The 16406-nt window shown below is 37.7% G+C and overlaps 2 protein-coding genes across 6 annotated transcripts; one reads left to right on the forward strand and one right to left on the reverse strand.

Annotated features, from left to right (window-relative positions):
- Positions 1-4829: 4829 nt before the first annotated feature.
- On the reverse strand, positions 4830-10003 carry LOC113037515 (uncharacterized). Of its 5 annotated transcripts, XM_080289901.1 has the most exons (13): positions 9863-9994; positions 8964-8989; positions 8569-8654; positions 8388-8420; positions 8201-8291; positions 7722-7793; positions 7525-7613; positions 7310-7412; positions 6946-7048; positions 6814-6866; positions 6624-6702; positions 5516-5707; positions 4830-5407 (listed from the first exon to the last, which is right to left on the reverse strand). In XM_080289901.1, exons 5-12 carry the CDS (start codon positions 8237-8239, stop codon positions 5700-5702), a joined length of 546 nt encoding a protein of 181 aa, XP_080146027.1. In that variant the 5' UTR covers positions 8240-8291; positions 8388-8420; positions 8569-8654; positions 8964-8989; positions 9863-9994; the 3' UTR covers positions 4830-5407; positions 5516-5699. The 5 variants fall into 5 exon arrangements, 4 of the variants coding, with proteins under 4 accessions (XP_080146027.1, XP_080146024.1, XP_080146025.1 ...); XR_013901895.1 differs by lacking the exon at positions 8569-8654 and having other exon boundaries at positions 9863-9952; XM_080289898.1 differs by lacking the exon at positions 8201-8291 and having other exon boundaries at positions 7525-7793; positions 9863-10003.
- A 45-nt stretch (positions 10004-10048) lies between these two features.
- On the forward strand, positions 10049-16132 carry LOC113037512 (cholesterol 24-hydroxylase-like). Its single transcript, XM_026194697.2, has 15 exons — positions 10049-10325; positions 10396-10473; positions 10558-10639; positions 11032-11105; positions 11458-11544; positions 12300-12438; positions 12525-12635; positions 12727-12889; positions 13139-13204; positions 14259-14331; positions 14415-14499; positions 14739-14849; positions 14992-15080; positions 15210-15276; positions 15359-16132. Exons 1-15 carry the CDS (start codon positions 10177-10179, stop codon positions 15509-15511), a joined length of 1527 nt encoding a protein of 508 aa, XP_026050482.2. The 5' UTR covers positions 10049-10176; the 3' UTR covers positions 15512-16132.
- The last annotated feature ends 274 nt before the right edge of the window (positions 16133-16406 follow it).

Raw genomic sequence — 16406 nt, forward strand, 5'->3', positions numbered from 1 at the left:
TGACATTGACAGTGTTAGAACCTGCATGATGAGGAAGAAGCACTTTAACTGTGGAGACAGTCAAAGTGTACATACCTTACTTAATGGAAAACATCAAGAACATGTTCTCTTCTATCAACCATACACATCTGACCAAGAACTAATGATTGTTTTGCAGACACCTGTAATGAAATCAAACATGGAGAACTATGCAAAACAGTTAGTATTTGTTGACACCACGCACTGCGTTAACCAGTATTCATTTCCCTTATTCACACTTGTTGTAAGAGATGATCATGGGCATGGAGTCCCTGTGGCCTATGCTATTGTCAGCAACGAAAGTCAGAAAACCCTGGAAACTGTTCTTGGAATAGTTTGTGAGCATTTCCCAACTTCCCCGAGGTAAATAATACATTGACAGCTATTAATTTTGAAATAATTCCTTTTCAAAAAAGTTATAACATGTCAGAATCTAATGCTATAGCTGCAGCATGGGCTGCAAAAAACTTTCCTTTCCAGTTGTTAAAGTTATTCCTATAGGCTGTATGCAGTATTTTATACATCTACTTGTGAGTTGAAATGTTTAATTTGGCATTGAAGTGGTGCTTTGAGATAGCAAAAACATTTTCATACTGTTTAATCTCATTTAGTGTTTTCTTTTTTTCTGTAGAGCATTTATGGTTGACAAAGACTTTGCGGAAATAAATGCTTTGCAGAAGGTTTTTCCAGAGTCAGCTATCCTTCTATGCTGGTACCATGTCTTGCAGGTAAACCACATTGTTTTCTTTTCACGTTGTCTAAGATGCACCTGAAACACATTTTTACAACAGGGTCCTGTTGTTATGATTTGCCTCATTGTGATATTCACCTACTCAGGTTAATGAATATAAAGGGATAAAATGTTGAGTGACTATGTCCATCCATTTAAGACCACAGTGCACTCATCTTCTGGTGGCTGCTTCCCAAAGCTCTTTTTGACATTTAAAAATATGTTTGCCTGGTTGATTTCTGTAATGCACAGGTCCTCTTGTCCAGTGAGTGACAAAGTTATTTTTGGACGTCAGCTTTCTTTTATGCTTTTTGTACAGCTGCCCCTCTGTCTCTCTCTCCAGATTAACTTTTTTCCTCTTACATTCACAGGCTGTTAATCGATGGCTTTCAAAATCAGAGTCCGGGGTCCATGGGCTTTCTAAAACCCAAAAGAGAAATGAAATCATTTCTTTCTTTTGTAAGCTGAAAGCTTGCACATCTGTAAGTGTAATTTGTCTATTTCACATTTTGATTTCTTGATTACACTAAGAGCATAATAACTTTCAGTTGCTAAAAAAAAGTTACAGAGAGATACAAAATAAATTTTTGAAACAATTTCTAAAACTGGCTTCTTATCTTGCTTATCAAAACAAGTACTTAAGCTGTGCAGACCATCATTGTGTCACCCACTGTGCAGTAGAACTTGTGAGTGGGATTCTTTCACAGACAGATGCTGAAACCAAATATGCTTATAGGTTTAGTGTTCCTTCATAGCCATTGTAAGGGAAGAAATAATTGCTTCTTAATACAAAAACACGACATATTATTAATAACTTAAAATTCTTAATGTTATTCAATAAAAGGAAAAGGGCTTCAATACATAATATTAAAGATTTCAATAGGTCTGTTAAATGGATTGAAATATATTCTGTTGCATCCAATTCTCTTAGGAGGACGACTTTAAAGCCACATCAGCAGAGTTCTGCCAGACAAGCAATACCCTTTGGTGTGCCAGTATTTTCAGAAGCACTGGGAAGGCATTGGCCACATGTGGTGTGACTACGGCCGTCGCTTCAGTCACGCTCGTTCTGAAACAAACAATGTGATTGAAAGGTATGATTTATTATTTTGACCTCATTCAATTGTATTGCTGAAAAAAAGATATTATGCTTTAATCCAAGAGGCTAAACTGAGTAGGTTCGTCATGTCATTGCCAGAACAGGTTTTAGGCAAATCCTTTAAATTCTAGCAGCGTTTTTTATGTTATCACAACAAAAAACAGAGTAGGTGGATTTGCCTAAATCAGCTAAACCGGCACAGAGCATTCCTTTATAAAAGACGTGTGCAATAGGTATTCCAATTTTTAAAAAAATAATACAGTCTTGATTAAAACTTTAAATTCCTTCAATTACAGTTACTAATCATTTCAAATAACTGTTTTTCAGATTTTTCCACCGCCTGAAATACCAGTTTTTATCTGGCTACAAGAATAGGCGTCTGGATGATCTGATTGAAGTGCTCCTAGGGAAGGCCGACGACTACTTCTCAGTCATAAAAACCCTGCAAGATGTGGGCCGCATGAAAAACAGGTTTGCTGACACCTTGTCTCAAGTTTCAGACTCTGCTTCAAGACTGATGGAAAGTGGTTGGGCTCTTAAAATTACAGTCAAGAACAGCCATGGAGTTAATGCATATCAAGTCCCATCTGAGTCAAGAGAAGACATGGTGTATGATGTCTGCCCTGTTGAGTCCTACTGCAACTGTACATATGGCTTACGAGGACTTCTTTGCAAGCATCTAGTGTTACTTGCAAAATTAGCAGAGGCTGACAATGACATCTATCCAAACATGGAAACAGACATTTCTACCTTGGCAAGAATTGCAGTGAAAGAAAGGCATTACTTTGTACACTGTGAGGACTTGAAAGTGATAAAAATGCCAAGTTTGTTTGGAAATCTGTTTTTTTGCATCGGCTGAAACACTTCAGTGCACTTGTTGTAGGTTCTCTCACTATAACACATGTGCTTGCCTGAAGGTGGCTTGTAGCCATTTTAAACAAATGAAAAACTCTCTGAAAAGTCCTCTATCAACTTTGAATGACACTCCTGTAGTTGAAAGCACAGACAAAAAATGCACAGAAGATGCAGTTGGAAAACTAAATGCTGTTTTAGACACAGTTAAACAGTGGGCATTCATTCCAGAGGGTATTACTGCAATGATAGATGAACTGCATACAAATGTCTTAAAAACAAAACAAGTAGGCAAAAGTATATGCCAGTACGAAATAAAGACGACAGATAATGCACGCAAAATTAGGCCATTGTATTCTAGCAAGAAACGTTCGGCCAGCATCGACATTCCAACAGTCTGTGAAAATGAATGTGAACAGTCGATAACCACTGAAAGAGAGACATCCTCTGGAGAAAATGAAAACCTTTTGGAATACAAAACAAAAAAGAGAAGAGTTAAAGCTAAGTATATGCACAAGTAGACTTTTGTGTGACATTTCAAAGGGACTGCATCCATTACTTCTGTTTATTGAAACCTAAAGCTGAATAGCTGTCTTAACTTTCTGCCAAGGAACAGATGAAAAGAAATTGTTTGCTCTCTCAAGCAGTTGTTATTTATGTGTGTTATTCATTACTTTGGCTTGGTTGCTGTTTTTGATACAAATTCATCTGTGCCCATTGTAATATTTTCACATGTTACTATTTTTATATTGCTATGCATTATAAATAAAGGATTACTTATTACTATTAAAGGTCTGCATTTGTAATTGTTGGTATTATTTATAAAATATGCGCTCTTAAGTTTTTTGCTCCATAAAACGATACCTGTCACTTTTTGGACATGGTAAATGGCCTGCATTTGTATAGCGCTTTTCTAGTCCATAGGACCCCAAAGCGCTTTACACTACATTCAGTCATTCACCCATTCACACACACATTCACACACTGGCGATAGCAAGCTACACTGTAGCCACAGCTGCCCTGGGGCGCACTGACAGAGGCGAGGCTGCCGGACACAGGCGCCACCACCAGCTGATACAGACAGAGTATCAGCTGTTGAGAATCCTGGCTCATACAAAATAGAAGTAAAAGGTTTCAACATCCAGCCTTTTTATGATTAAATACAAAGTGTAATAACAGAGTTATTGGAGTGTGATTTTGTTAATAGTTAGTCTTAAGTATAAGTTTAATAGTAATGAGTAAGAAAATATAGCCAGAATAATGGAATGAGACTAACACCTGACCTCACACTGAGATTTGGTATGAAGTGGCATGTTTGTGCTAATGCTGACATTGGGGCTCAGAGTTCCTCTGTGTGTATATATTTGTGAACGTTAACTTGGCTAATGTCCAAGGGTTTGACTGCTTTCCTGTTGGATTGTATCACAAAGAACAGGGATAAGAGCACCAGTGGCCGTGCACACCCTCATCTCTCTCCTTCACCCGATCATTAGTGTTGGAAACCGGCATTAGCTCAGAGTAGATTAGACTTCAGTATAGTGCAAGTGATTTGATTTTATGATTATTTGATTCAGTTTTTTCTGTGTTCAAGCTCAATTACTTTAATAAAATATGTTGAATTCAAACAAATAAATAAACAAATAAACTGTGGACATTACCCTTTTAAACCTTTCTGAAACAAGACAGGTAAAAACCAGTGTATAAAAGTTTACATAGGTATAAATAGCTCTAACACTTTACTCCAGCCTGGCGTCCACATGTGGACATCACATTTTGGGTTATTTAGACCAAAATACTAAATCTTGATCAACAAGTGCCTGATATACAGTTATGAGGACATTATACTGCAACTGTTCTATCGAAATTTCAAATTAATGTCCTCATATGTGGCTCTCATTTTTCTCAGAAACAAAAATTAGGTAAAAAAAACAAAACCTGGTAATTCTTTCTTTTTACATTCATCGGGTTCCAATCGGCCCAAATATCAAAGAGAAATTAAAAATGCATGCCATGGAAGATTTCGGGTCTTAGGGGGTTAAAATGACCAGACCCCTCCGGCCTGTTTTCCAGGCCACTAAATTAAACCCAGTCAATTACCAATTGAACAGAATAAAAACCTACGAGGTCCACTAATAGTCCAAATCTTTAATAGAAAAGACAGGCAGAACTCAAACAAACAATAATCCAAACGAGGAGCATATATACACACTGGAAAGTAAATAATTATAAGTTATTAAATCAGACTAATTAAATACAGTAAAACTAATAAGGGAAGACGAACACACGGGAAATAAAAATAACAGTGTAAACATACCAAAACTCAAAATAAAACAGGAAAGCTACTACAAACCGAGTGTGACACAATTACATTCATATTGAAACATATGTGATAATTTTCTTTCTTTGTAGCATTTTTAAGATATGTGTTAGAACAGTCATTATGCTGTTTGGATTAGGAACCAATCATTTTTGCCAAATAGTTAACACAAACTTAGAACAACAATGAACAATTTTCAAGATTCTGATTTACAGAACAAACAAAAGTCACAAAAGGTTTCATTATTTAAGAGACAAGATCAAGTTTTTCACACAGGAATGAAATGACAGAATCCAGTGCAGCGGGGCCAAAGGTGTGTGTCAGCAAACTGAAGGTTGAGGAATCAGTCAGCTCATGTTTAAGATTGTGTTGGATTTTGAGAAGAGTCTGTCTGTTATTAGAAAGTAAGATTAACAATGTTACACCAATAACCCAAATACGGGGAAATGACAAATAATACCAAAAAAGATACAACTTTCATATTGTTTTACTAACTTACTTTGTCATATCAGCACTTGAATGGTCGATGCCTTTACAGACCATGTCTGTTGTGACATCGCAGGCCAATCTTCCGGCAAACCCGAGGGCTAGCTCCCCAGCCTCCTCTTCACTCAGAACACTAAACACTTACTTTAGTTTTGGCCTTCTTAGGCCTGTCAAGAATCATTGCGGGCAGTTTGGCTTTACGGCCCTAAAAAAGAAAAAGTGCAAACACCAAAAGAGCAGAGAGAGACACACACACGCGCACAAAGTTAAATGCTTTTGTTTACATGGTGTAATTGTGTATATGTTGCAGCAAATGCACAATTTCCAGCCACATTGTCACTTCATTGATACGAGTAACCCGGATTTATTTCAGGTGACATCAAAATCACGAAATGTATACCTACCCCAATCAAACCTCTGAAAACATGAACTGACATGTTCTCTGCGTTGATTCTGCGCTTGATCTCGTCTTCTGTTATTGTGTAGGTTTTCTTTTTTGAGCTTGGTACAGATAAGCGACCATGCACTCTGTAAACTGTACTAGTTCCTTCTGAATCAGTTTGGAATTCTGTATCTGCATCGATCCTGTCAACATCATCAGCAGCAGCATTATCTGTACTCAGACTTGTGCCGTATACTTCTGCTTCTTTTTCGTTGTCTTCAGTCTGTGTACCTTCATCTCTTTCAGTCTGTGTACCTTCATCTCTGACTGTCAGTCTTCCTATCTCACTGTTACTTGTCAATTTGCTGCAGATGTTCTCTCCCTTAGGAACTTTTCCTTTGTCATTCGCTGCCTGATGCTTTCCCTGATGACATTCTTCACTGGCTACTTCTATTGCTCCTCCTGTATAGCCACCCACTATGCTGCACAACTCCTTTCCCTCTGCTGTGCTGCACTGTGCTGTTACATAAAGAAGAATGATATAAACAGCACTATATCAATTTAATTGTGAAGAGAAATCCCCACAATACGACACAGTTATGTCTAAAATAGTTTTGTGTAAAAACTGGATCTTGAAACGTCCACTTTAATTACACAGTCCGGGTGTGCAAAGGCAAAATTACGAAATTTTTTTCACTTTAAACATTTTTGGACATTGTTTAGTTATATTGTGACTTACTCTCACAGAAGATACAGATGCCACAAACAGACTTTGAACAACGCATGTGCTTATATGCACCACATTTCTGGCACTGCACCTGTGAATTAAAAAAAAAAAGAAGAAGAAGAAGAAATAAACAAACAAAAAGCAAATGAACAAAGTCCATTAAATAAACAATCTATATGGCTAAGGACATGTCATAGTGTACCCGGTCTTTGGCTGCAATCACACACCAGCACTGACTGCACTTCCTAGTTCGATCTGCAAAATATAATTTGTTTAAGTACAAGTTACATTTTCCAATGTTAGAGAAAAAGAAGGCAGCTAATTTTATCTTTACCTATTGAGGAAAATAAGTAGTGGCAAAGTCGGGACCTGAGCTTTGTGATTTCAGTGTTGTACTCCTCCACTTGTGTTTTACCATCAATGAGAGATTGGGCAAACTAATAATTGACGAAGAAGAAGAAAAAAAAAAAGAAAGAACAAAAAGAATTAGATTAACAAAGAAATGTTTGTTTGTTTTTAACCCCCCCCCCCGAGAAAAAAAAACAAAAACAGAGCAACCAAAGCGAAGCATTACTGCTGAAATGGTTCAATCTACAAAAAAAATTGAGATTTTACCATCCTGCCTCTAAGGCTTTAAAAACTGAATAGGCAAAAATGTAAACATTACTTATATAGGTTAAAGCTATAGTTTTCAGTACCATTATGACATGCACTCCACATGAGTTCCCATCCTGTTGATGTGGGTGGCTCACATGTGACAAGGTCCACTCTCCAGCGCAGCCTCTTGCTGAAGCAAATGAGCTGAGAGATCGCAGTTATTACAAATAAAAAGCATATAGAGAAATCAATAACCACGTTCGGTAATGATTTCAATTAAATTAAATATGTTATGTTAAATATGTTAATTAATTACCTCCAGTTTTTCAACACCGCACTTTTTCTGACCTCCGACTCGCCAAATGAATTCATATAGACTATGGTCCTCTTGGGTATGTCACAAAACTGTTTTGTAAAAAGATGGATATGGTAGGCTTGGGCCTTGAGCTTTCCTAATGAGGGACACTGAAAAGTATCATGCACTAGAGAGAGTGCAAAATCTGTGCAACTTACAAACAAGGTCCAGTGGCTGCCGTTTTCCAGACAGGCTCCAATCAATTTCTCATACATCTGAAAGATGTTTTTCTGAAAATAAAAAGAATGTGACAAGTATGTTTTTCTGTCAAGAATGACACTGCAAAACTGCAAAAGCTTGTCAGGTGAGACTTGTAATTAATTCTGCAGATACACAAACATATAGAAAGTGTCATTTTTGGTTTACATTAATTTCTATAGTGTGTACAAAACAAATCAAGACCACAGACTCAACACGCACCACTCAATTTTTGGTGTTCTTTATCAGTTGGCCAAGACAGAAATGTTTTAATCTGTGTGCATTGCTTTTGAACAAGTCTTTACACAGAAAAGGTTTCAGAAAGGTATTTTTCAGGTTCTTCAGACAAGGCTTCAATTTTGGAAAATGCTGTTTGTTTATAGTGGCAACTTATAAACCCTTTGTGATAAGAACATAGTTACCACAGTCCAAGTCATACCTTCAAAAAGTATGCACTTTTGTGCTCTTGTGGACCCATCCAAAATTTTTCCAGTGATTTGACTTGGTATTGGATAAATGTGAGGGAAATTCTATAAAAATAACATAAATACACCTATGTTTTCAAATACATTACAAAAAACGTAAACATGCTATGTCATTATGATCAAACAAGCTTTTCAACATACCTCACACTGCAAATAGATTAGGCCATCTATTACCTTATAAAACAAATAAATAAATACATATAAATAAAAACAGAACTAAGGAATACGATTCATTAAGTAAATTGTACAATAAAGTGTATTTAAAGCAGAATTTAACATTAGTTTTATGACAACATAAAAGGATTTTTATGTCAAGAGGTACCTCATCTGAAATGTTAGTCTGGTCAAACAGGGATTTCAAACTTGAAATACCAATAGAGTTTGGTCCAGCTACTCCCACAAGGTAATCTGTGAGAAAGCATATGCTGTAGTTAACAGATATCGTTTTCTTTTTGCATGCTGCAACCATCATCCATTTCAGTCTTCTAGGAGCTTTGTCTGGTTGTAGTTCTTTTTTCTCCTCCTCTCCCCTCATCTATTAATTAAATTGTTTTCTGACCTTCCTAACTGTTTCCGACCTGTCTTCCCAATGTGATGTTTAAGCAATATATGTATGGTCAGAAGGGGGTGAAATTTTCATTGCAGTTGTACGTGTAACATTGCATGTGATAATAAAAGGCTTGATTGGTTGATTATTCAACATGAGTTGACATTTACCTGACATTGTGAAGGAGTCACAGTTTCTGTAAGGGTGTAAGAACATAACATGTGGATTTGTTACACTTCTTTTTCACAAGTTAATAACAATCAATAATTTTCATTCCATTATTTACAAGCTATCACACGATGTCCCAGGGACAACATCTACACGATGTCCCAGGGACAACATCTACACGATGTCCCTGGGTCAACATTTACACGATGTCCCAGGGACAACAATTACACGATGTCCCAGGGACAACAATTACACGATGTCCCAGGGACAACATTTACACGATGTCCCAGGGACAACATCTACACGATGTCCCTGGGTCAACATTTACACGATGTCCCAGGGACAACAATTACACGATGTCCCAGGGACAACAATTACACGATGTCCCAGGGACAACATTTACACGATGTCCCAGGGACAACAATTACACGATGTCCCAGGGACAACAATTACACGATGTCCCAGGGACAACATTTACACGATGTCCCAGGGACAACATTTACGCGATGTCCCTGGGACAACATTTACGCGATGTCCCAGGGACAACATTTACGCGATGTACCAGGACAAATTTGTAAATTTCTGGATTACTGTTAATCTCCATAGAATCAAGAACTCATGTCCAGTTTCACAGCTATGGACCAGTTAATTATGTTTCCAGGTGATAGTTTGAGTCATAGATTCAGCACACAACCATAAGTCTAGGCCTTTTAGTCCAGATTCTCTTCACTTATGTTTGTAAAATGATCAGGGAAGCTACTGCAATTTTGCCTGACCCAACCCCCGGGTCACGAAACACCCAAAAAGTTGGGGAACACCGGTTAGCTAATGCTGTCGTCAAGTAGCCTATCACTAGCAAACAAACAGCAAGCCAAGTGAGGAACATATGTATAATGCTTACCGTTTATTAAAGGAAAGTATCCTAAATTGACTTCAAATTCGGCGGACAGGCGGCGGTTTTTCGCTTCTTCACTTGTATTTCGAAATAATCGAAGGCGGGTATTTCGAAGTCGCAAAGGAATGACGTCACAAGAAGGTGATTGGTCACTTGCAATGTTGAACCTGGAACAACATTAATTATGATGATGTGGGAACAAAAATGCTGACACGAGGAAATCAGATCGTCCAAACAAGTCCGTCTTCTTTCAGGCTGGGGCTGCCTAACTGAAAGAGCAGCAATTTTTAACCCGGACATATATCAGACATTTTTTCAGGATGGCAGTTTTCAGCGTATTTCTGACTTTAGCAACTCCATCACTTACATTTTTCTTCTTTCTGCTTATCGTTGCATTTCTTGCATACTGCTTGTATGTTAGACACATTCATATGAAATATGACCACATACCCGGCCCACCGAGGGACAGGTAGGTGAAGCCGTCGTCGAAACCCCTGTACTGGCATTACCAGAGAATGACCAGCTGTTTTTGTCCTCAGTTTTCTTCTGGGACACTCACCGTCGTTTTTGAGGATAATGAAAAATGGCGGAGTTGTACACGACAAATATCTGGAGTGGTAAGTGGAGCGTAAACGATGTTTTTGTGCGGTTTTTAAAAAGTTGTGATTAATAATATTTAAAGGTCAGCATGTCCTTTACAGGGCCGAGAAGTATGGGCCTGTCTACAGGACAAATGGTCTTCATTACGTTGTAGTGTGCGTGTCCAGTCCAGAGGCAACAAAGGTGAAACAGTGTGAAAGTGCTGGGCAGAAATCCTGCAATTGTTAAATTGCCAAATAATAAAAAATAACTACATTAAGCCTAACTCTCGATAATATTTGCATAAATCCAATTTCTTGCAATGTTTCATTTCATTTCCCACACCCATAAACTACACTCTTCCTACACTACTGACACTTTATTCACTTTTAGTCACTTAGAGTTATTTATTCACCTTCAGTCACTTTAATTTTAAAACTGTATATACTGTATATTCTGTGTATTTATTATTTCACTCCTATTTCCTGTTCTTATTGTTCTTATCTTCAACATATGCTGAACATTGTTTGTTAATTGCCCCTTGGGGATAAATAAAGTCTTCTGATTCTGATTCTACTTTATGTTTGTGGATTCAGGAAATCCTGATGTCCCCAAAGTACCCCAAAGATAAATTTCTTTGCAAAAAACTCTTCAGCCTATTTGGTCAAAGGTAAGACTGCCTTATCAGGCTACTTAGGTTGCTTCTCTACATTAGCATCAGACTTGTTTATTTACATTTTGCTTTATCAGTGGAACAAAATTAAATTCTCACGATAAAATGATGTCTTTTCATGAATAAATAACCAAACTGTTTTAAAGTCATCCAGCTCTTCAATACACTACCTCTGCTGATTTAGCCAGCGCAGATCTGGTGTGCACTATAATATACTTTAAAAAATGAGAAATGTTATATATTTTTATGATTATTCCATTTGAAGACATTTTGAAAAAAATGCTTTTATTTTAACAGCAATTAGGAATTGGGTTTTGTGAGAATGTTTTCTCAACTTCCTTCTTTGAAGGTTCTTAGGCAATGGCCTGGTAACAGCACGGGATCATGAGAAGTGGTACAAACAGCGCCGGATCATGGACCCTGCGTTCAGCAGCACGTGAGTTATGCATTTGTTGCTTTATAAGGTATACCTTGCCTTTACCAGGCTGAAACCACTTTTGCCTTAAGAACTGCCTCATTTCTTCATGGCATACATTCAACCAGTGCTGGAAATACGTTTTGGTTGATTTTTGGTATTTTGGTCCATATGGCATCATGCAGTTGCTGCACATTTGTTGGCTGTGCATCCATCATTCAAATCTGCCACATCCTAAAGGACCTCAGCTGGAATTAGAGAGCTGACTGTGGAGCCCATTTGAACACAGTGAACTCATTAGCACGGTTAAGAATCAGACTCTGAATACTTTATTAATCCCTAAGGAAACTATTTGGATTACAGTTGCTCCAAGACAGTTACAGTAACAGACTACACTAATTAAATAATACAACATGTTACAGAATTTACAAATTTGACAAATAGCACAAATTTATCAAAAATCGCTCAATTTTAAATATCAAAAATATTGACAAAGAATATTACAGAGATGGAAAGAGGTGGAAGAAACCAGTTTAAGAGGATTTGTAATGAGTAGTTACTCAGTTTGTAGCAGTCTGGACGTTCTCATCCCATCTCTGGCATCAACAAGGCAATTTCACCTAGAGAACTAGTAGAAACAGTAGGGAGATAGTAGCAGATAGTAGGAAGGTTTTTCTTTTTTCTGTGCAACAGTATCCGTTAATTCATTTCTGTGATAGTTTGTTGGGATGTCTTGGATGTGCTGCTTCTCCGTCTAAAGCTATCATTACTTCCAGGTATCTGAGAGGTCTAACTGGAACCTTCAATGAGAGGGCAGAGAAACTGATGGATAAACTTGCAGATGTTGCTGACAGTAAAAAAGAAGCTAATATGCTCCATCTTGTCAACTGTGTCACCCTGGATGTTATTACTAAGGTATTATATTGCAGTCATTTTTACCCTTCCAAAGGGTGAGTGTGTGTGTGCATATTTGTGTATACTTTTTTCTTGATAAATTTCAGGTTGCCTTTGGGGTGGACTTGGACCTCTTGAAGAATAGTTCACCTTTCCCTAAAGCCATTGAGACATGTCTGAAAGGAATGGTTTACTACCTTAGAGACAGATTTTTTCAGGTATTACTTCAGCGTTTGTTGTTATGCAGTAGTTCTGCCAACAACATTGTTATCTGAATGCCATCCTAAACCTGTCAGTTTTCCATTCCAGTTCAATCCAAAGAACAGAGGATACATTAATGAGGTGAGGGAAGCGTGCCGCCTGCTCCGTACAACTGGAGCCAAGTGGATCAGTGAGAGAAAGACCGCCATGCAAAACGGTGACGAGGTCCCCAAAGACATCCTGACACAAATCATCAAAACTGCAAGCCAAGGTTGGAGTCCCCAAATTTCACATTAGACTAGACTAGATAAGAGCAATAATATAGAATCTTGTTGAATCTGTGTGAAGAGCATAAAAACGAGTAAATAAACACACTGAAAAAAAATGATAGGACAGCACAAGTTCAGTGTCTCCCATATGAACTCTCCTTGGAGGTTTGTGTTAGTACCTGTTCATGATGAGAGCACATCTTAACATGGTAGATGTCAAATCATTTATAGGTAGTTTTTTATCATTTCAGAGGACAGCATGACTGAAGAAGATGAGGAGTTTATGCTGGATAATTTTGTGACATTCTTCATTGCTGGTGAGTCTCTGTTATTTCATCTTTGATGTTAGAAGTAGTGCCCTGTGATTGACTGGCGATCTGATCAGGGAGGATAGTGCCTTTTTCTCAGTGACAGCTGGGATAGGTTAAGAAAACAATTAAGAAAATGGACTGATGTATGAAATATTACACAATAATTTGGGCTTGCTCTATCTTTGTGGAACACCAAAAGGTTTGCTGTGTTAAAAGGCGCACAATGCAGTCACCACTTTAAGCATCAATTTTTAACTTAATGCCAAATGGTTTCATCTTTATAAAATGTTATCTATTGCAGGTATTCACAACATACATTCATTTTCATGGACTACTGACCATCCAGATGATGGATGTATTGTTATAGACTGTATATCAAAGATGGAAATAGCTTTTGTGTCTGTGGCGGGGCGTGCAATCACGCATTGTAATGGGTGCTGTATTTGTGGTTGCGATAATGTTGAGCAGGCAGCGGGAGAGCTGCAGCTCTGTGAGCATTGTGAACAGCAACCGTGTGAGTCAATAAAGTATGCTGCAAAGCATGAACTTGCACCCGGGTCTGCCGTGGTCATTTACAGTGTCTTAAAAGTGAACTTTAAAATGGAAGTGAATTAAACCTGCTTTCTTTCTGAAGCCCACGAAATGGCGATATATGCGGTTGCTCCTGTTCCTATAGAAGTCTATGGAAAAATGACTTTTTCCATAAATGGCTTTCAGTGGTGCTGTTTTTAATGTGATTTTGTAAAACCTGCAGAGTTTATAGGCTCAGGCACTCATCCTGGGTCAACACTGAATCAAAAACCAGTATGCTAGCCATACTGTCTTTGAGGAGAAGGTGGCTGGGGCCGATCTGTAGTATTAAACAACACATTCATTGGTTTGTCAGTCAAATGTCAGGTGTGTGGGCTGACCCCCTCATCATCACATCCTTTTCTTTTTGGAATCAAGATGGTGGAAACTCTCATCTTGCAGCTTTGCAATCAGACCAGTGAATGATGTTACAATAGCTGCATACATCTTTTGTACTGCCTAATGTCGTGTGTAATTTATGCTATTCCAGGCCAAGAAACAACAGCCAATCAGCTGGCTTTTGCAATCATGGAACTTGGAAGACATCCAGATATACTGGAGAAGTAAAAAGTCAAAATATATTGCGCGACAGTTTCCACTATAACAAATAGACTTTGGTTTCTTATGGAGTTTTCTCATTTCTCAGAGCGAAGAAAGAAGTGGACGATGTTATTGGGATGAAACATGAAATAAGCTACGATGACCTGGGCAAGTTGGTCTACCTGTCACAGGTACATGTGGCAATTTGAAAATTGTGGTACTATTTTTCTGTATCTTAAAGTATCCTTGGTCTTCTGCATTAATGAGATTTGTGGTTTTAAGCATTTTCACTGCTCTGTTGAGTAGAACGGTGTTATATATATATATATATATATATATATATATATATATATATATATATATATATATATATATATACACACACACACACACAAGATGTGCCGTATGAATTGTATACATCTTCTCCCAGGTGTTAAAAGAGACTCTGAGAATGTACCCCACAGCTCCGGGCACATCTCGTGATATTGCTGAAGACATGGTGATTGATGGGATCCACATACCTGGAGGATTTGTTGCTCTTGTAAGTTGTGAAGATTTTAAATATGTTTTAATATCTCCTGGTTTGAAGATGGATGTATTTTTTGATGTGTTTCTAGCAAAGCAGGAAATACACTTCTGTATAAACATCAAGATAAGTAAATACAATATTTTCTAATGTTTAGTTCAGCTCCTATGTGAGTGGGAGACTGGACAAATTCTTCGAGGATCCACTGAAATTTGATCCAGACAGATTTCACCCAGATGCTCCCAAGTAAAGAACACACTGTTTCACCATGCTGACATGTTTTACATAATAATGTTTGTACACCCATTATTATCTCAGATAAAATGAGTTAAATTGTTCAAAGTAACTGAGGCTGTCTCTTGTCTGTTCAACAAGGCCTTATTACTGCTACTACCCTTTTTCCCTCGGTCCTCGTGCGTGCCTGGGACAGAACTTTGCTCAGGTGAGGATGACAACATAATGTGAAGACCCACTCACCTATAAACACACTGACTCATCTCTGTGGGCGCTGTTGTGTTTTTTAGATGGAGGCTAAAGTGGTGATGGCCAAACTGCTCCAGAGGTTTGACTTCACTCTCGTCCCAGAACAGACCTTTGACATCCTGGATGCTGGCACACTCAGACCAAAGAGTGGAGTGTTGTGCACTTTGGGTCACAGGGATTACAAAAATAAATGATCTTAACGGACTTCACATTGGAACAGGTCATAGGTATCTATATGGTGGGGCAGAGTTTTTACTCTTGTCTGAAAACTGATTTTTTAAAGAAATCCTTGTAATGAAAATAGTCTCATGTATGATCGTAATACACGCAATATATTCATATGAAATGCTTATAACTATTTTTATGTCTTCACTGGAATAATCTATTATTATTATGGAAACATTTTTGAGGAAGCTAGGATCAATACCATTTGCTACTGTATGTATGTACACACATATACACACACATATAAATATACACAGACACATACTGTGCAAAGCTAATTTCTTTTATTTTGCTTAGAACATAGGAACTTCTTTTCTGTTAGTAACAAATTTCCTAAATATAAAAGACACTTTCAAAGCTGTCTGTTATGTGCAGACACATCACTGATTCATCACTTGAGTTATAGGTGCCTATTGTATGCTTGAATGATTAATACCACTTTAAATAATTAAAGGAAAATCTGGCTCCTTGTAAGCAAAATATGGAGAGAACTGCAAAATGTATTGCAGTTGCTTTTTCATAGCCACTGCCTGTAGCACTCATTTAAACATGACTTTTGTGTAAATGAAATAAAACTGAAATACAATGTCTGTTTTGAGAAGTTGCCCCCTTTCTCTACCTCAGACAAACTGTATACAGTAATAACATGAATTAACAAACTGTTATTAGAGAGTGAAATCTCAGAGGCACACATCCTATGTGCCATTTTTCTTAACGGTTTAGTTTTTCACAAGAGGTTCCTACTAATGTTTCAGAATAAGAGCCCAGTTAAGAAAAGCTCTATTACTGTCTGGTGAGCGCTTTTAATTTGAAACAAATCCAGAAAGTTTGCATAAACGGCGTAAGGTACGAAATTTCACAGCG

This window comes from Astatotilapia calliptera, chromosome 15, assembly GCF_964374335.1.
Source record: "Astatotilapia calliptera chromosome 15, fAstCal68.1, whole genome shotgun sequence".
Classification (NCBI taxonomy): domain Eukaryota; kingdom Metazoa; phylum Chordata; class Actinopteri; order Cichliformes; family Cichlidae; genus Astatotilapia; species Astatotilapia calliptera.

Bases quoted from the DNA above. Each gene is read 5' to 3' on its own strand.
- LOC113037515 (XM_080289897.1), bottom strand. The intron at 8,421-8,568 runs GTACCTCTTGAC...TTGTTTTATAAG, and splicing joins AGACTAACATTTCAGATGAG to GTAATAGATGGCCTAATCTA. The intron at 7,049-7,309 runs GTACTGAAAACT...GTCAATTATTAG, and splicing joins GTGGAGTGCATGTCATAATG to TTTGCCCAATCTCTCATTGA.
- LOC113037512 (XM_026194697.2), top strand. From the start codon at position 10,177: ATGGCAGTTTTCAGCGTATTTCTGACTTTAGCAACTCCATCACTTACA. The intron at 12,439-12,524 runs GTATTATATTGC...GATAAATTTCAG, and splicing joins CCCTGGATGTTATTACTAAG to GTTGCCTTTGGGGTGGACTT. The intron at 12,890-13,138 runs GTTGGAGTCCCC...TTATCATTTCAG, and splicing joins CATCAAAACTGCAAGCCAAG to AGGACAGCATGACTGAAGAA.